This window comes from Anopheles cruzii, chromosome 3 (genome assembly GCF_943734635.1).
Source record: "Anopheles cruzii chromosome 3, idAnoCruzAS_RS32_06, whole genome shotgun sequence".
Classification (NCBI taxonomy): Eukaryota; Metazoa; Arthropoda; class Insecta; order Diptera; family Culicidae; genus Anopheles; species Anopheles cruzii.
In genome coordinates, this window is record NC_069145.1 from 62,105,724 (window position 1) to 62,125,116 (window position 19,393).

Consider the following 19,393-nt stretch of genomic DNA (forward strand, 5'->3'; position numbering starts at 1 on the left):
ATGATACCCAAACTCCGGTGCAGTGCGCACACTCCACCGTGGCCAACCTGTTGCATGGCAATTCGACAGTTCCACTCCGACGGCCGGATGCAGGACACATCGGCTAAATGTAATGTGGTGCATGATGTGGCTATTAATAGTGCGCCGTGGAAGTATTGATCAAATATTTTGGACAAAACGGGCGACTTCGTACAGTAAGTTGAACAATCTCACAACACGAAACCACACGTAGCCACGGGACGGGATGGAATTTACGGATCTTCCCAATGAGGTGACTATGTGACACATTTCGGGCCCAACTCAAAACTAACCCAAAGTTCCGTTTCTCCGCAGGTTTTAGGTAAAATCTTTGCCTTGCTGCCAGTGGATGAGCTGGTGCCGATTTCACTCGTCTGCACCGCTTGGAGAGACCTGATCCGTAGGTTCATTCTGCCGAAGTATGCTGTGCTTCACGTTCGACCAGTCCATCCCGTCACCCATCAGTTCGTCGCGATGGAGAAGGTCCTGGCGGAGCAGTGTGCCAGACCGTTTCCCTGCTCACACCTGAAGCTCACCCTTCCGAACGGAGATCTGCTTCGGTCGGTGGAGTTTCAGCAGTACTTCCGGCAGCAAGGATGCGCCCTTAAATCGCTGTCCCTCCAGGTGACAGAGCTCAGCACGGAGCTGCTGGAAGTATTTCCCACGCTCTACAGCCTGGAGAAGCTGAGCGTTACCAGTGAATCGGAATCGGCGTACGGAGCACTTCCGACCAACATGGAAGCGGCCCTCCGTTCCCTGAAGACTCTCAAGCATCTAAACCTTCACCTCGCTGGCTACTCTATATTGCGTAGTCTTTCATTCCTGAACGATGCCCCGTTAGTGTCGTTGGTGTTTGAACGTTTCGAAATGGAACTTCATCATTTAAAGCTGCTCCTTAACGGTCACCAAGGAACGGTGCGTGAGCTGACGGTGCGAGTCGATGAGCTGAAACCTCTGTTGGAGCTTCTAAACTCGTACGATCAGTTGCGGTTGACCAAACTGAACCTGAAATCGTGCGGCAACGAGGATGACTTTTCCGATGCACTGATACGGCTGTACGAGAACCAACCGCAGCTGCGCTCGCTAACGATCGGTTCGGAGCTTTCGCTACGAGCCGTCGAGGCGTTGCCAAAGAAGTTGCCCGTCCTGCAGGAGCTGGACATTATCGCCGAGAGTGTCAACAACTGCCGGGCGTTTGCAGAGTTGCGCCACCTGCGCCGGTTGACCCTGTGTCTGTATGATGTGCGCGCCTGGGACGAAACGGTGGCGATCGAGAGCGTTACCGAGCTCTCGTTGGCCGTAACGTTTCCCCTTATTTCGCCGGCCATCTTTTGCTCCTTCCCGAACCTGCACCGGCTCTACTTGGAGGATGTGGACGATGAGACACTGATGCGGGACATCATCGTGGTGCGCACGCTGATGGAGCAGATGCGTTGCGTCCGGGTGCTCGATCTGGAAAACTTTGTTTTCCGCGAACGCGAGATACTGAACGACGGTGTGCTGCGGTTCGACGAAATGGACCAATTGCAGTGTCTAAAGTACAGCTGCCGCGATATGTCGGATGCCTCGCTGTTAACGTTCACGCTGCCGAACCTTCGCGAACTATGCCTGACGCACTGCCCAAACGTGACGTTCCAGGGCATTTCGTTTCTGGTGCGCAACTGTCCGCTGATCGAGCGGTTGCACTTGGAGTCGAACAAACGGACGCTGCAGGATGATGGTCTAGGATTGATCGTACGAAAGTTGACCCACCTGCGACGGTTGGTCGTGGTCAACTTGCGCGCGTTGACGAACGTTTCCGTTGATGCAATCATCGAGAACTGCTTCTATCTGCAGGTAACAAATTTAAAACACTGCCCAAAGGATGGACCCGTTTACTGTCGGTTTTCTGTTTCCAGGACTTGACCATATCGCACTGTGTAGGAATCACGCTCGATAAGGCGGAAGCTATCGGCAAGCTGACCGCCGTGACGTCATTGAAAAACTTAGTCTATAACTGAACAGTGGCACTGAAGCAAAAGGTACACCAAAAGGACACGCCAATCGCTAACAACTCACCGCGAAGGTTATAATTTTGCCATATTTCTTTATTATCTGCAGTTATAAACTAAATTCGACAATACAATGCTTTCATAAACTGTGATTTATGTGTCGTTTGCAGTACTCTCTTCTCGTCTTTTCCGAATATAAGAATTTTCACTACCACCCGGGGCCATTCTTCTGTAACTGTCGCTACTTTGCACTGTACTCGTCCTGCCCCCTACAGACGTTCGCTGGACAATATGTGTGTAATGTGGGTTATGTTTGCGTTTGCCTCTACTACGACGCCCCGGCGCAATGGATGACAATTTTTCTATCACGTTGCGTATGCGTGAAAATCTACTAACAATTTCGTACCAATAGTAGCGTACTCTGGTGGCTATGCAAAAGCTATTAGATTTAACTTGACCCCAAAAACGCTGCACAAACATCCTCTGTTTTTCCCCTTCTGACACACTGACGGTATGGTTTTATGCTTTGTTTCGTTTATGTTTTAAAATTAGATGATTAAAATGAAAAAACAAACCCATCCCGTGTCATTTAAAAGTTTTTGAACAATCAAAAACTCGCCTCATTCGTTTGCGGTCCTGTAATATAAAATGAACCCTTTCTCATTCTAGTTCCTAAATAACAATAACTCTCACTCTTTCACTAGTATCTTGCAGCAGGGTTTGGAAAGAGGGTCACACACGCGGCACACACGTAGCTCTAGCAGTTTGGATGAATATAAAATATACACTAATAATGATACGCTTTCGTTCATTTGAAGCAATTTTCGGCTGTTTCCTTTTGTATAGTTTGTTTATCCATCTGCATTAGTGTTGTACGATACGTATTGATGAAATGTTTCTAGATGATCATTCTCCCCGTGTCCATTTGATGATAGTAAAAATTCTGTATGCTAAACGTTGATTGATGTTGATAATAAAAACTAATGCTGGTGCGCCGCACTTAGATCTAGATAGATCAAATCAAATATTGTTGCATTTAATGGATTTCACAATACTGTGGCTAGCGAAACATAGTTTATCAACTGAACGTTTGAATAATACGGGCCCCCAATTTTTAAACAACTAGAGTAGATTCAGTTGGTTATGAGTGGCGCGATTTTTTATGTGTTTCAACAGTCAAAACGCAAAATTAAGGGTAAGAAACTCACGTTGAAGAATTCACAAGACATTATAGTGTTTCTCAGCTTGTGAGATGATAAAAACCTTGAAATATTCTAAACTCATCGATGCAGAACGTTAAACGGTCATTAATAAGAGTTTTAATGGTAAAAACAACACGGATATTGCACAAACATTATGTTGCATTGTTGCAGGGATGCATTTTTTCCATAAAACGGGAGAGTGTAAAACCTATCCTGGTTACGGTGACTCGAAAGCTTACCAAACATTGGCGAAAGAAGTAATAATTCCCGAAGGCAAACGTCTCATTGGTCAAGATTTTATCCTACCTCCAAGAAATTCAACAGAATTAACTCACATTTAATAAATTAAAATTAAAACAATCTGATCAACAATAGCACCTGAGGACTGTAGAAAGGACCACAGGGCGCAAAACAACGCTGTTTTTACCATATTGTCTGAGCGCAATGGCAAGCATAGAACAAAATAAACTTTTTTTTCAATAGTAATCAGTAATCAATAGTAATTTTTGGTGTTTTCCCTTAATTACTCCTAAATAAAATATCTACTTTCGACGTATCTTTGATTGACTAAAACAATTTTTGCATCCTCGTATTAACCATTTGTTTTGTTAGAATAAACTTTGTTTTGCTAGCCACTGTACACAAAAGCATATTGTTCCATCATCTAGTGCATTAGTTGAGATGCGACTAAAAGATTCGGGAAACCCGGGAGTATGTTGGCTGTTTTTCTCTTCTTCCTAACAATAAAATCGTAACAGTACAATACGTTCTAAGCTCTAAAATATCATACGCAAGTGATTTGTAAACTACAAATAAAAAAGTTACACTTTTCCACGCCGTTTGATATCTATCACGATTGGTGTGTGCCTACATTCGCCTGCGTTGGGCGGCTAGCTATTTTATGAAAAATGAGATACTACCGAAGTTAAGTATAAGAATATTTACACACATGATCTGCTCCACATGAGAAACATAAAAACCAGGTGACTGGTTCTGGTTCGACATTCGTTCAGCCTTGTGCCATTAGGCGACCGTGGCTTACCTACTCCCGGACACGGTGTGCCAATGAAGATTCGTGATCGAGTTCGTGATTGTGTGAATGAGATTTACATCGTTACAGTTTTACCAAAGCGCGAACGGCCAACATTGCAGACACAGACAGAGATAGTAAGGGGATGGTGTGTGTGGTGTAAGTAGTGTGTTATGTGCACAAAATCACTCTTCGTGTCCTTTGCGTTCGGCGCCCAGCACACTTCGCCTTCTATTATTGTCCTCCTCACACGGGACACAACGGTAGGACGGCAGGGAAGTAGCATTTTCCTAACGTTCGTACGAAACTAGCTGCTCTCCTTGTCTTCTGTACTACTTTTACAAATTACTGTGAAACTACGAGATCGGTTTTGCTGTGTTTGCTCATTGAGATTGTTTCATTAATTGATTATGCTTCTCACTGCTGCTGTTCCTGTTTGTTCGTAAAAACACTTTGCACAAATGCGCTGTCGCGCAAGCAAGGATTCCGGTATAGAGTGGATAACATTAGGTAAAAAAAATGGTTTCATTGGCTGCATCGGTGCCGGGTCAGTGCAAGCACGTGGTGTGTGTGCCACACCACAAAGTGACCCCGGACCCGGTCTCTGTGCTCCCCATAGAGTGCGGGGAACCACTAGAGCAAAGGGTTGATTGAGTGGACAGATGATTGGGCTGCAGCCGAGGGCTGGCTGGCAGCGCTCGGTTCAGTCTCATTCGTTGTTCATCATCGGGATTGTAGGCTGTTGGAGGAGAATCCCGACTGCAGACTAGTCATCGAGCCTTTGTAGTTGGCAGAGCTGAGCGTTTCGTGGAAATACATCAGTTGAGCTGGCCCGTCACTGGACGGTGGGCACATCCACTGCAACACGTAGGTGCCGGTGTTGGCCATTTCGTGGGAACCCTGTCGAGAAAGACGATTACCAGAGTATTTTCAAGAACCGCCGCCACGCTTCGTCCCATCTCTTACCTGTACACCTTCTTTCGGGCGGCATCGAACGCCTTGTTCAATTTTACTATAATTGACACCTTCCGTAAACCCGGCGGCGTCGAATACCGATGAAAAGTTATCTGTGAAACGCGGAAAACGGACGAGGTAATAGGAATTGCAGTTCGCCACTCGTTAGTCCTTACCATTGGCGTTGCGTTCGAGCTCCTTGGTCGTATGGTACACGCCAAACAGGGTATCATTTTTCAGCACCTCAAAGTCCCAGGTGAGCACACTCTTCGGATCGTTGTTGCGGATGGCCAGTTCGAACAGTTGGCCGGGCTTGAGATCAACCGATTTGTATAGCCCATGGTTATCGTGCGCTTGGATGGCCCCGTTGCTCTCCTCGATCGACTCCGATTTGTAGAGATGCTTCGGCACCAGACCTCCTTCGTGTATTAGCGTCTGCGGAGAAGGTTTTTGAAGAGCATAGTACGATCAGGAGCGATCCTGGAAACCGATGGCAGGCCACGGCAGGCGTAACAAGAAACGAGGAGCGCGAATCGAGCAGAAGCTAAAGACGTTTTTGCTTCGACCGATGGAGGATTGATGGATGGAAAACGTGGAACGCGAAAATGCACACAACTTCTGCCAGTGCAAGTGCCATTGATTGCGACATTTAACTACAACAACTTGCACATAATGAGCTCGCATAATGGCTGTGGTGAGGAAACGGCTAGAAAGCAAGTGATGATTGCAAGTGGGTTGATCGCATTTAACGGTAGCAGAGCAATACGAGAGAATAGGCAACAGGACAGCAATGTAGTGGAAGAAACCCATAATGGTCACAATTCTCTAGTTGATTTCCTGCGTGCGTCAGAACAGAGGAACGAGCGTATAACGATATGGCCCATTATGGCCTTCCCCATTGGAAAGAGGTCCTTTTTGTACGTTGCTAGCGCAGGTGACAAATAGAGGGGAAAAACAAGAAACTTAAACCGATAAATTTACTATATCTTACACAATGACAAGCGCCCAGAAAGCAGCGCGTGAACAGTTTCGCCGGTACCGCTTCCGTCACGATCGGTATGTTTGGCTGCACGATACACGGTACACGGTTATCTGTTAGTTGGTTTGATTAGTACGCCGCGAAAGACCGCGCAAATCGGTCACACACAAAACAGTGCTCTAAACACGCCATCACACAACAAAGTGGTGGTGGGAAAGGAACAGAGCTGGAATCGGTACGTTTCGAACGGACACCATGCACATAGAACGGCCATTCGGGCAGGAACTACTTACATTGCACGAGCCGCCCAAGAAACTGGGAATCTTGTCCGTGTGCACGTATTGCTCTATGCCATCTTCCATGTGCATGCAGTCGGGGCCACCGAAGAACAGAAACTTGGAGCGGGTATTTTCGTCTGAAAGTAGCAGCGCCCCGAGGTTAGTGACCCCGGCCAGTCTAGACGGCGCTCCTAATCTTACCGATAAACGCGCTGACAATGGTCCAGAGCACCGGAAAAACGCGCGGTGCTCGGACGATCAGCACGCGTCCCATCGTTTCCGGGTAGTTCTTTTCGACCGTTTCGATGATACGCAGCAGGGCCTTCACTCCCGGGCGCCACAGGTGCCGCATCGAGAGGCCATCCAGGTCGACCAGCAAGCACCAGTTCCAGATCGGCTTGTCAAACAGTTTCGTGGCCTCTTTCATCAGCTTCAAGCCCTCCTCGCAAATGTGTAGCGTCTGAAACGAAAGGTGCCAAAAGGGCGCGGGGCGTGAAAAACATTGATAACGACAAGCCGGAACTGCGAATGGCCTCAATTCGCCTTTCGAGCCGGCTGCGCAGCCGGCAATGATAAGAGCCGGCCAACCGGCCGATCGGTCGACCTTTGGCCGCCCCTTTGATAGGAAGGATTGGTGCGAAAACGTCAATGAACTCCGGGACGTACCAGCTTGAGCAGCTCATCTTCGCCGACCGACTTGAGCAATCCTTTCACGTCCATCGTGCCGAGCCGCAGAATGTAGAGCGGTCGACCGTCCTTGTCGTGATGGTGCCACCCGCCCGGGAAGTACTTTTCCACGACCGCCGGCGTTTTGTATTCGCCCAAAATGTCGTCAATCCGGTGCTCCTTGCGCCACTGTAACGACTCCTGTAGCATAACCGTCGACTTGTCGATGCTGAAGTCACGCGCCCGGAGAAAACGTAGCAACGTTTGGTAGTCCGGTTCCGGGTGTTCTGCTGTTTCTTCGAACCGTTTGCGGAACTGCACCAGCTTCGATTCCTGCAGTGGCGTTAGTTGGCCAAGATACTTGGCGATGTAGTCGGCGTCAAGGATCGAATTGTCGCGCAACAGCGGAGGCTTCTCGGACGCTCCGGCAGCGGTGCCGCTGCTGGTGCTCTTGCTGATGTGATCTTCACTGGTGCCGTCATCGACCCATCTAAAATGTGGCATTCAGCAATCGGGGGATTAGTTAGTTCCGAGTGGCCGAAAGGGCGGCACCAAGACACCGTTGCCCTTACCTTTCCACGTGCGTTACGCCTTCCTGTTTGAGTTCGTTCACGAAGTACTCGATGATTTCCTTGCCCTTGAGCGTCGTCTGCGTGTACTGCTTCATGCCCATCTTCTCCATCGAGTGTTCGATGCCGAAGAAGTTCTTAATGTCGAGCGTGGCCGTCTGGTCGAAGCACGTCCAGTCCGGGTTTTCCGGGTGCGCGTAGTAGCGACACTTTTCGAAGATTTCCACGCGCGTCGCGAACGACTCGTTCGTCGCCTCGATGCTCAGCGTGCGCGTCCGCATGTCGAGGAAGTTCTTCTGGATGAAGAACACCACATCGACGCCGATGATCTTCTTGATGAGGTACGGCGCCTCGACGGCGATCGTACAACGCCGCTCCGTGTCACGCCGAGCCCCGTTGTCGTACAGGTTGTCCTCGATGATCTCGCAGTCGAGCACGATCGGCATTTGCGGGCACGTGGGAAAGCGTCGCTCGTATGCCTGCCGCGCCGGGTGAGAGGAGTAATAGAAGAACATAAAACCTTAATAAATATGAGCTCGAGGACTATTACCACCAGCAGTATCTTGAAATGGAAAGGAATTCTTTTTCTCAATACAACAGCACAAAAGCTTCAGGTTATTTCTGTGAACGATTTTGTCCGATGGTGTTGCCACTCGAATTTCGGTGAACATAAGAAACATTTCGGTCTTCAAAGTTGAGACCTCGATCGGACAGGTTTGTTGTTGACTTCACTACTTCAAAGGTCCCTAAGAAATAGACGATTATTTGGCAACCTTTATTATTTCTTATTATTAAGACAAGTTTATTTCAATCTTATAATTTCTAATTTTTCCACGAATAAAATTTATTGCAACTCAATATCCAATAAACAGCCGCTTCTCTACGCATCGTTTTTTTCTGATTATTGTGAGCAAAACAATTGAAAAAGGAAGCAACACCGAAGGATGTCTCGTGAAGGCCACATGCCTCATCAGCAGCACAGCGGAAAAAGAAGCGGATGACCGTAATCCAACTCGAAACCGATCCATTCCGGTTGATTACAGTTGACATAATGTTGGGGGCCGTGTGGGCGAGCGGCCGGCATCTGATGGGCACAAAGGTTGGGTCGTCGTGGCCACGCTTCGAGAGCGTTCCGACGTAATAAAACAACCGGTGGAATCGCAACGGAGTTACTGTCTGTGCCCGACCTTCACAACAAAGTTTGCCGCTAGATTACGGTTGGTGTTGTGATAAAGTTTTATCAATATCCTTCCTTCCGGTGGGGGCGGATAATGTCAATCAAACCGCAGGGGCAGGAGTAAACTTGTGTCATCTAGAACACTTCCCGGAAGCGGCTACTCCGGGCGTAGAATAAAGAATTTGGCACCGTAAAGTAGCACTCTTTTCGCAATGCGTGGCCCAGGATGTCCTTGAACGGCACCCGTTCCATTCCCGTCGGTCCTGCGTCGGTAGCTAATGATCAATCAATTAAGCTACCAATTAGCCAGTAACAAAGGGAGAGTTTACGCGGCCTTAAGTCGTAAAACATTCATCATCCGTGCTAGCGCCACCGGTTTCCAAGGACATGGGAGGACGTGACGGCGTTGCAGCGTATCTGCGTTCCTTTTCCCGGCGGTTCCTGTTTCCCAGAATAGCCTCGTCGTACGGCAAATGGCTCTGCCCGTCAACCCATGTTTATGTCTTATGCTGTGGGGATCGTGTCCGGACTGTGATTGCGCAATTTATAAATAACATTCGCCACCATTCAGCCCCAACAACAACAACAGCAACTGAACGTGAACCCTTCAAAGCACTGCGATGTGGCGGCCCCCCCCGTCGGCGGGCACAGGTGTGGAAAAATGATACTTTTAACCGCCATTGACAGGCACGTGGGGTGTCGTGGGCCGTGCACTATCTGTGCCCGGGTACCGGATGCCGTGGCTGTGGTCGGTCGGTTGGTTGTGTTGTTGCTGATAAATGAACCCGTCCCGGGGCTCGAGTGCACCACCGCCCAGAGGGTGCCTTTGGCTGAGCTTCACGCCCTGTCTCAGTGGCTTCCAACTGGCCAATGACGCCATAAACAATGCTACGGCATGGCATTAGACGATCCGAGCAAACGGTGGCCATACTCTATGCTGCTGGCAAGCGTTGGCGGTTGCACTTGTTGAGCGAGCCGCTGCTGAAAGCAGAGATTTATCACGCATGTTGAATGGGGCGACCAAACATGTTTGCAAACACTTTTGGAAGGGAGCCCCCGGAAGATTGATCGAATCGGGTCGAAATATCTAGCAATGCTTCGGCGTCCCCCCAAATGGACCCATTTGGACAGTATGCAAACATATGAATCATCATTTTTATTTGGATCATTAAAAATGACCAAAAATTAAAAAAATCAATTCTACGCACAGGATTTTAATTTATTATTTACAATTTTTGTTTTACATTATTAGTCTTTAGAACTAGAAACATGTAATCCCAAGGCGCAGATAGCTTCAACCCCGGACAGATGCAGGTCAAGTGACGGCACAGACGCATAGAGTACAAATAGGCAATTCGCAACAATGGGCAACACGTGAACAGGGCGCGAATCGTGGGTTTCTAGCACTGGGAGCTGTCCTGGCCCGAAGGGTTCTTAGAGAAGCGCAAAGAGCAATCTCGTAGAGTAAGACTGATTGGACTGTTGTTCTCCTTCGCTTTAAGGAGTCAAGTGCCAGAAGAAAAAGGCAACGAGCTCTGTGTAGCCTTGGAGGGAAGGATGTTCTGGATTCTTTCGAACCGACTCAATGTGATAAGTGGATCGCCAAACGCAAGACAAGACCATGCAAATACAGAGGTTGCAGACAAAGCGGATGACGGTTAGTGTATTTCTAAAGCCCTTCTTTGTGTTTACCAATATCAAACAAAGAACGCTATTATTACAGTTCGTAAAAGGAATAAAATAGATTAGAAACTACATAAGCCTTCATATTGAATGGGGTGGACAAAGGCGCTCGACCGCGAGTGGTGGGTTCTTTGATGCAGGCCAAGACCTGAAATACTGGTATGGAATACTAGTACATTCCGTTAATTTCCATTTTCAGGAAAACATCGGAATAAACAAAAAATAATAAAAAAAAACTAAAAGAAAGCGTCTTCAAAAACATAGACAATCGTGTTTCGATTATGTTATTTGTTTGCTTGAATAAATAAATATGAGGTGGACAATAGCGTTAACCTTCAGGTATCTGCCTCAATACTATTTTCATGTTTTTCAAAAGTTTGATAATTTATTGAACGTGTGGAATTCGGCACCTTTTCGGACTAGATTTGTAGGCAAATCACCAAAAATTATGAAACATGATGGTCGGTTGAAAACCTTTGTAAAAGAGTTTGGAGACCCTTTGGAGTTAGATAAGCAGCGTCAAGAAACGGGCATGATCCGCAACCGCAACAATAATTCTCCTCCCTGATAAAAAATCGTCAGTAACTAGAACTTAACATTGTCCGATTACCAACACAGAATAGATTTTTCACCGATCAACCATTGAAACCTGTACCAGAATGATGTTATGGATTGGCCAATAAGGTAGTGAAGGTAATTATGATAATTCACGTTACTCGGATATTTGATTATACACCTTACTCGTCACAGATTTCGCCCGATGCCTGTTCAACTCGATGGCTAGCATTAGCAGCATAAGCGTCTAAATGCATCCCACAGCAGGGGGACAATTTGGTTCCCGTCCCCGATTAGTGGACCCCTATTGTCACTGCGTGCTATCATTATCGCTCCGAAAGATTCGATCGAATCTGCCCGCCATAGTTCACCGCCTTTGGGGGTGAAGGTTCACACCCCACTGGAGCCCGATCCACCGGGGACTGTGAACTTTGACTTTTGCCAGTTTTTGTAGGCCGCTGACAAAAGGTCGCGGACTACAGGTCGGTTGGTTGGGAGGCGCGACCTTCTCGTCTCGAGAGGTTGTCTGCACCCCGGAGACGAAGGCTTCCTCCTCCGTTGGAGTGGCTTCCGTAGGTCTATAAAAAGAACGCTTTCGAGGCACTCGCCTCTTGTAAAAGGACTCCAGTTCTTAAACGGTGGGCGTTTTGCGTGCCACATAGTCCGCAGTTTCACAATCAAAACCAATCTCTGGAGCACCGAGGGGCACACCGCGCCGTGTTGCGGCTGCATGTTGATTATCCAATCAACTCGATTGGCTCGGACAGGTGTCTCCGGGTTTTCCGGGAACATTCCGGGCTGTGTGTGTGTGTGTTGGACCTGCTGCCTTGCCACAAAGGTCGGCGGTTACGTGTGGTCCGTTATCGGAAAAGCTCGTTGCCAAGGGCGCACAAAGTACCGTGCCCTAATGGACTGTGTGGACTTTGTCGAACTATCGATCGATTGGTGGTATTTATTTGAACTCATCGAATGGCGAATGGCGACTAAATACGTAGTGCTCCCCTATCAACACCGCAGGTCCATCGATCGCGGAGACTATTAATCATTCAAGCGGCCGTACGCAACGGCCGCAAGTGGTTCGCTTTTCCGCGCTGCTGCCAGGAAACGATCGCAAGGGACTCGCGGATGGCGTATCGGTTAAGGGTGCTACAATGAGGACTAATAAATAGCTTACGCGCTCGTCGTCGTCGTCGTCGCGTGTACCCGGGAACTGCAATGGGGCGGCCGCGTATCTGTTGGTTTTCAAGTATTCAAATTAACGGTAATAACCCGGTTTACAGTGACGGGTTCGCGACCGCGAGACGTTTCAAGGATAAGGCTTGATTGGGTGCGCAAATGCGACCGCTGCGGCGAACCTTTTAGCATCCGGCAAGAGTCTCACGTGACAATGCGATAGAAAGGATAGGTGAGGGTTGTTATCTTTAGCCATTTATTTATTATTTTATTTATCAGATAAAATGGTTTAATAGAACAGTTCCAGTTTCATCCGATCGGATTTCTATTGCTTGCCAGGTGATTAATGTGTTTTATTGAAAGTTTCTATTGCTTATGTTACTTTGCGGATTCAATTTAATGAGATTGACTTATAATAAAAAAAAACCTATATTTTTTTAAATTATTTGTTATTATTTCTTTACCCCAATGTTTTTTATTTTTTACCAATCCCTAATCTACGCAATTCACCTTTGTCAACGATTGTGCAAACTTTTTAATCGATCCGAAGAGTCCTTTTTGGGAATACCCGTCAACAAAACATTCGTTTCGGCTCTTATCCCCACTGATCGCCTCTAAACGGTGTCTACGGAGTCTTGCCACAAGTCACATGGTGCTAAAGTCAGGCAAATACAGTGGTTGCGGACCGGGTACGATATTGGCCGGGTTTATGGTGAAATGATCACGAAATGATCACGAAAATGTTATACAAAAAACTAGAATTATCTCTCCACAGATCTGGTCCTTTTTTACGCACAGTTTGTAGACAGTTTGGGCGATTGAAAGGTGTTCAAAAGGCAAGACACCTGGTTCCCGTGATTTTTTACCCACAGCAGTACAAAGAATTAAATTGTGTCCGCCGGTCAATATTGGAATGGAACTGAAATCTGCATAGGAAAATAAAGCAATAAAGAAAAGTAGGGCAGAACGTGGACCACTCTTTTGCAAAATGCATAACAGAGTGCAATTTTCTGCAATCCAATCTCCGCTTGTGTTGCGCACGCAATAAATTGCGCGAATGCACGCTAACCGATGTTCAAAGTCTGTTGCCACTCGCTGCCTGTAGTGCGCATATTTTACACTATTTCGTGAGTCCTCAGTCGAAGCGGCCTCACCTCGGAGTGCAAGTTAGCCAAGCGAAAACACAACCCGGGGTGGCCGACGGCGTCGAGGACCCCGGGGCAGATGTGCAAATATTGGCACTTGGGCGCCGGCCACTGGGCCACCATTCGAACGATTGTTTTTGTATTTGTTTCTATTACACACATGTTTACGATCGATCGCCGATACCTCAACCCGGGTCGGCGGAGAGTCAAAATTGGGTCGCATATGTTGCGTGTCCCAGGTGCACCCCAAAGTTTGGTGGCATTTGTTTCGGTAAATTATTAATCCCACCACCATCCCGGTGTGTGCTGCGTGTGAACCCGATCCTGTTGCGGTCAATTAGCCGCCTTGTGGTCGGGTCGAAGGAAGCCCTAGGAAAGACGGGCCACAAGAAACCGGGAACGGAGTTGAAATACGTGTTGGGTCCCATCCACAAGGGGCAGTTGATAGCCCCAATAACCCGCAGTGAGTCCTATGCACATACAAAAGCGCGTACAAACACACCATTTTGTTGCGCCACGTCACGAACAAATTGTTGCACATAAGTGGTCCGCGGCCGCAGCGGGGTCATTTCCCGCCGGACGCCGGAATAGTGGCCTTATGTAAGGCCTTTTTACATTTTAGTAGCATGGGTCCGGATCAAACCGGACCGCCGACTCGATACAGTTAGAGCGTACTAATTGACTCTATTTGAATAACGACATTGCGCCGAAGGACACCCGCCACGGGGCGAACCCCGTATTGGATTTTACCGTTTGGTTTTTACGATTTAATGAATGATTTTACCGTTTAATATGCTTTCGTGGAAAATTGACCTATCAAATAGAAAAGTTCAAGAACCGACACGAAAAGTTAAGTAGCTTCGGAAAAGGCAATGAAAAACAGGGAAATGAGAGTAATTGGCCAGTTGTGCCGTTCCAGGGTGCGAAGTGACTCAATTTTTTCGCTCAACCGTGTAATGTTAATTGTAACACACACTCGTGACGTGGACAACGAAATGGAGCAGATAAATAGAGCAACATGGCAACAGATCTCGAAGTCCATCACCATCGCGGCAAATGACACCTCGGAAACCTCAGAGCCAGCGACGAACCAGATTAGCGCCAGATTAGCAGCGCCAGATGCTTCTCCGCTACTTGAGGCGTAGCAAAACGCGCCATTTGCTGTCAGCCTTCCTCACCACCACCCTGTGCCGGATTGATAAAAGGACATTAAAAGGACATCGCAGGCACTGGCGGCGTATCAAATCACTTGCAAATGAGATCAATTCACGGGAAGCTAAAAATACACATTTGCCATGAGGCGCAAATGCCGCATTCGGCAACCTAATATTCGATCAATTTATCTTCGCCGGATCTCCGGGCGGAATGCAAACGGCATTACTGAATCCGCACCCCATCAGACATTTCATCAGAATCGGAAATGGGATAAACACAAGGTGAGAACATTCAACATCACCGCAGCGCTCTGCTCGATCAAGACGATGACGCAGATGTGAAAGTGAAAGACGGTAGCGATCTGCGCGTTCTCCGAAAGATTGGCCAATATTTTGGCCTAAGTAATAGCTGACCTTTCTCGTGTCGGCAACACACACTCAGGAGTGTGTGTGCCATAACCAAACACAACAACAGCTGATTCACACCATCAAAGGCTGCGGCAGTGAAGTTGTGTACATTCCGCGCCAACCGTCGGGGGATTGCGCACCGAGTCGGGGTGGCACTTGCGCGGCCAGAGAGTGGCAAAAGGTCTCCGACACTGCGACACGGACTAGACCCCACCCCATGAGGCAGGCTGTGCTGCGTTGTGAAATTTATGGTCGTTGCGAAAGCAACTTTTGAGAGCACCATTCTTCGAGGTCCGCGGTACGGGCTGGCCATCAACGCGGTAGGTTGGCCAAAAATCCCATTCCCGAGAGAGTGTGCACCACACACACACGCACGACCACACAGTAATAAGTTGGGCCGGAAAATTCGGTGGCCACGGCGGCGGCATTCACTTTTATCGCAAGCGCGCGCGCGCGCGCCCCTTGAACTTGGTTCATATCTTTAGTGAAAAATCGAAAACGATGCGAAATTGGTGCAACCTTGAAAATTAGGGTTGCAGTTTGGTGGGGTGGTCTCGCGTCACGTCCGATGGGTGGTTCATTGGGTGGTCCGGGACCAAACATGGAATGACGACATGCACTCTGTGTGTGTGAGTGTGGTGAATGGGTATTACACGAAAATGGTTGCCAGCAATTGGAGACCATTAAAGGCCTTCGAGAAATCATAAATTTAAATTCCTGTCCAGTTTATTCAATTCATTAACCCACAAACCTTTGCGCCTTTTGGCACATGCCCCCCGGTTCCTGAGTGAGTGCAGTGGGCCAAATGGCCCCGTTGGGAGCCAAATGTTTAACCTTCGACACTTTTTTGTCCATTTCAAAATGGAGTACAATCGTGACCGAGATTGCAACGTTGCACCGCGTCAGCGGTTTCTGAGCAAAAGACGTCACTACGGACCTTGAGAGTGCCATCAACTACTGGATGCGAATCAGATGGCGCCATAATCCGACTCTGCCCGATCTAATACTACTCCTTTGCGATCGCTGTAGTTTACTTCAATCTCTTCGAATTTATGACGGAGCCAGCGAAGATTAACCACTTACATGGCGCAAGTTTCACAGACTGATATCGTGAAGGCGCGCTTGAGCCACCAAAACGTAAGGTTCTTGCTCTACGAAGACTTATGTTGATGAAGGGCTCCCACGAGACCACTAAAGTGCCGTAAATCTGAGGGGCCAAAACGGTGAACGTGCAGTTTGGGGCGTGTGATTGAACATTTTGGCGTGCAACTTGGCGGTGGATTGTAATTTACGTTCGCCCCCGGGGGCCTTAGCCGCATTACTTCGCGAAAGAAATACGTCTGAAGTTGCTCAGCAGAAGTTCAACGACTAGCCTCATTTGTGATTAGTTGGGGATGAGCTTAAAATGAGTATTTGAAAGACATTCCGTTGCAGGATTTTTACTGGGTAGCCACTATAATGAGACAGAACAAAAACCACCGAACTCAGCCTCAAATTATACTTTGCACCGGTGGCGCCATTAAGAATTCGGTCGTCCTTCGAATAAATTTCGAGTCGACATCGTTTGTTGGTCCAAACGCTTCGTGCTTAATTGTGATTCCGGATGCTCGCCGAAAGCAGTTCGCACGTGGGGTGCCAACGGCAGAAGAAGACAGGCTGTTTCTCCGAAGGCCACAGGACCTTAACTTTTGCGGACCCCGCAGTCTGGGGCCCGCAGAGTGCCACGAGCGTTTTCTAATCAATACCCCGATGGCGCCTCATTGACTTTTGCTGATCAAATTTGAGGCTGCACCAATTCGATGGCCATTAAAACGCTAGGGGCGCGAAGCAGCGAACCATTTTCGACACTTTAGTCAGCACCGCGCAGAGGAGCGTTTGATGTGTTTTACGACAATTAATTTCGCCCCATGGGTTCCGATTCCCCGATAGGGAAAATATAATTAAGGAATGGAATCAGGCTCTTCATGCTGGTTCCATTTCGGTGACTGGAACGGGACGGATCATGGACGAAAGTTTTTTCGAAAGTTTCAGCTCGGTCGATACGAAGGCGATTGAGCCTTGAGAGCCACGCGATATCAACGATGCTGTATTTTAGTAGCCAAGGTCGTCCAGAAAGGCCAAGGCCGACAGGTAGAACTTAAGAACTTTAGGATATAATCCAACACCGCAGTACAGTAACAACTTTGCCCTCGACACAAGAACGAACCGTTCCGGACATCAAAAACCCTGCCAAAGGCGCCATCGGATCGCGAGCCATGTCGGACGTTGTAGGTCAATAAAGTGACCCGAAGGTCGCCGCATGTTTATCGAAGCTAAGAAGGACGACTACGGCGCGGTGTTTTCGGAAGACCAACAAGCACCGGAACGCACCGCTGTACAAATGTTAACAACTCACTTATCAAAACGCAAATCAGTGGCCAGACCAGGGGCTGTTTGTTTCTGATTCGGCGCATACACAGCGTCTGTTTACACAAACACTAAAAATGGCACATCAAACGGATCTACGCTGACCACCCGCCTGCCCGCCGCCGGTCAACGTCCAATAGCATCCTTGCCAGACTTTTACTTTCAAGTAGTCTCTCTCTCACCTTTCTCCCCTGTGAGCCCCTGAAGTCGGGAGCTTATTATAGGATAACAAAAATAAACGGCGTCTCGTCACAAGACTCGAAGCGACGCGCTCCTGGCCCACGTGGTAGCAGCGGAGTACATGTGCCGGTCAGTTTGTGCTTTTAATTACCACCGGGGATTACGGAACGCAAGAGGCAGCACACTTCGGGATCGGCGACCCCCCTCTGATCCGCGGCAGTAAAACCCACGGGTTGCGATCCCTTTGCGTGCGTCGTTAATGTCGCACGGGGACGTCGACCGGTTGGTCGAATGTGAAAGGTCTCGGTGTTAGATAATGGGCTTCTTTTGGGGCGGACGGCTGAACTGCAGATACGAATTATCTGCCTATTGGGTTGTGGATGTCTGAAGGCTACAGCGAGCGGCAACAACAGACGAATGTAGGAACACTTACGCAAATCGTATGCATAAGCCACCCGTCGGCAGTCTTACTGGTCTTACTTTGATTTCATAATCCAACTTCTTGGGAATTGTACGTGGAACAAGCCTCGAAACGGCCCAACGCGTGGTGTAATTGGAAGCTCCGGGCAACATGCAGAGTGCGGCAAGAAAGCTTCAAGTGGTCATGTCGTTTTTAAGAAATTTTCTTTATCGATCCTTTGGACTGTACATTGAAAATCCTACCTTAATTCGGGGAAGTCTTGTCCCAGACCTAGAGTAGATTTTCGATCAGAAATGAGTATTCATTTTATTTCGTTTATTTACGATACAATGTGACTCGGAATCGATTGAAACGATAACAAACTTAGGGAAATCGTTCATGGATTCGGTCCAGGAACTTTTATGCCGCACTGTGTACGTATTGTTGAGGTGAGCTAATCTAGTAGACATTGAATTTCAACGACAGTTTTCGTAATTTCAATCCCCAACCGGTTTATTCTGTTTACTGTTTAGAAAATTGATTACAGGAGCGTGATTTGAATGATTATTACATTTTTAAACTCAATAGCAAAGCTCGAACCAGCCACTTACCGCCACGACCAGCTCGAACGGATATTTGTAGATCCTGACCGGAGATTCATACTTTTGCACCATGCTTTACGGCTTTCCGGGTGTCTTGCAGCAACAGGGATCACAATAGAAACACGCACAGCAGGCCGGCAAGTAATGGGGTTTTAAATTTGGGGAAAATCGAAACCAAGTAATGGCCAGGCAGCCTCTCGAGCCTCGAGGAAAGAAGGAACCCGCGGCTACCGGTTTCCCTGCCGACTTCCGGTCAGGATGTTTACTCCCGTTAATTCACTTTATCGTCGCCAGCCAGCACGTGTGGAAGCGAACACGAGATAGGGCACGTGAGAGAGACAAAGAATTCAACGCACACTTTCGCTTCCGGAATGAATGAAGGAAAAGGCTCTGGCGAGCTTCCGAATGCCGTGGTTTTTCCCCGGGTGTCGCTGCACAATCGCACGGTGCTGAGTTGGAATTCGAATTTTTCTTCGCTTTTCACTTTTTCCCTCGGTCAACCCTTTTTGGGGCCAGTGGCTGCGATGCTGGGCGATGCTTTCGCGGTTTCACTTGACTTTCACGCCCTCGCCGATGGTGGGAGTGCTTGCTGCGGGTAACACGGAGTTGACAAAGGTTGAGGTTTCGTGGAACGTGGTGTGATGTGGCCAATTCTAGTAAGCTGCACTCGCTCGATCCACGGAAAAGTAGGTGGCGATACGGACGAAGAGGTGTTGCTGAAGGAGGAGATTCACTGAACGCACACGACATTCACACACAGACAGGCATTGGCGGGTGTTGGGTTGTTGTTTTGCATCCGCCACGGTGCCAGGACGAGGACGAG

General features: G+C 48.2%; 2 protein-coding genes across 2 annotated transcripts; one reads left to right on the forward strand and one right to left on the reverse strand.

Annotated features, from left to right (window-relative positions):
- The first annotated feature begins 224 nt into the window (after positions 1-224).
- On the forward strand, positions 225-2,130 carry LOC128274708 (uncharacterized). The gene is made up of 3 exons (XM_053012989.1): positions 225-271; positions 334-1,854; positions 1,917-2,130. Exons 1-3 carry the CDS (start codon positions 245-247, stop codon positions 2,016-2,018), a joined length of 1,650 nt encoding a protein of 549 aa, XP_052868949.1. The 5' UTR covers positions 225-244; the 3' UTR covers positions 2,019-2,130.
- Positions 2,091-19,160, reverse strand: LOC128274707 (protein real-time). Its single transcript, XM_053012988.1, has 8 exons — positions 18,580-19,160; positions 7,691-8,166; positions 7,119-7,608; positions 6,654-6,912; positions 6,468-6,589; positions 5,372-5,630; positions 5,208-5,308; positions 2,091-5,141 (listed from the first exon to the last, which is right to left on the reverse strand). The coding sequence occupies exons 1-8, from the start codon at positions 18,640-18,642 to the stop codon at positions 4,965-4,967; spliced, it is 1,947 nt and encodes a 648-aa protein (XP_052868948.1). The 5' UTR covers positions 18,643-19,160; the 3' UTR covers positions 2,091-4,964.
- Positions 19,161-19,393: the final 233 nt, after the last annotated feature.

Coding starts and splice junctions, on each gene's coding strand:
- LOC128274708 (XM_053012989.1), top strand. CDS start 245: ATGGAATTTACGGATCTTCCCAATGAG. Junction 272..333: donor TTACGGATCTTCCCAATGAG/GTGACTATGTGA, acceptor GTTTCTCCGCAG/GTTTTAGGTAAAATCTTTGC. Junction 1,855..1,916: donor AGAACTGCTTCTATCTGCAG/GTAACAAATTTA, acceptor TTCTGTTTCCAG/GACTTGACCATATCGCACTG.
- LOC128274707 (XM_053012988.1), bottom strand. CDS start 18,642: ATGGTGCAAAAGTATGAATCTCCGGTCAGGATCTACAAATATCCGTTC. Junction 6,590..6,653: donor CATTGTCAGCGCGTTTATCG/GTAAGATTAGGA, acceptor TGCTACTTTCAG/ACGAAAATACCCGCTCCAAG. Junction 5,309..5,371: donor GCTCGAACGCAACGCCAATG/GTAAGGACTAAC, acceptor CGCGTTTCACAG/ATAACTTTTCATCGGTATTC.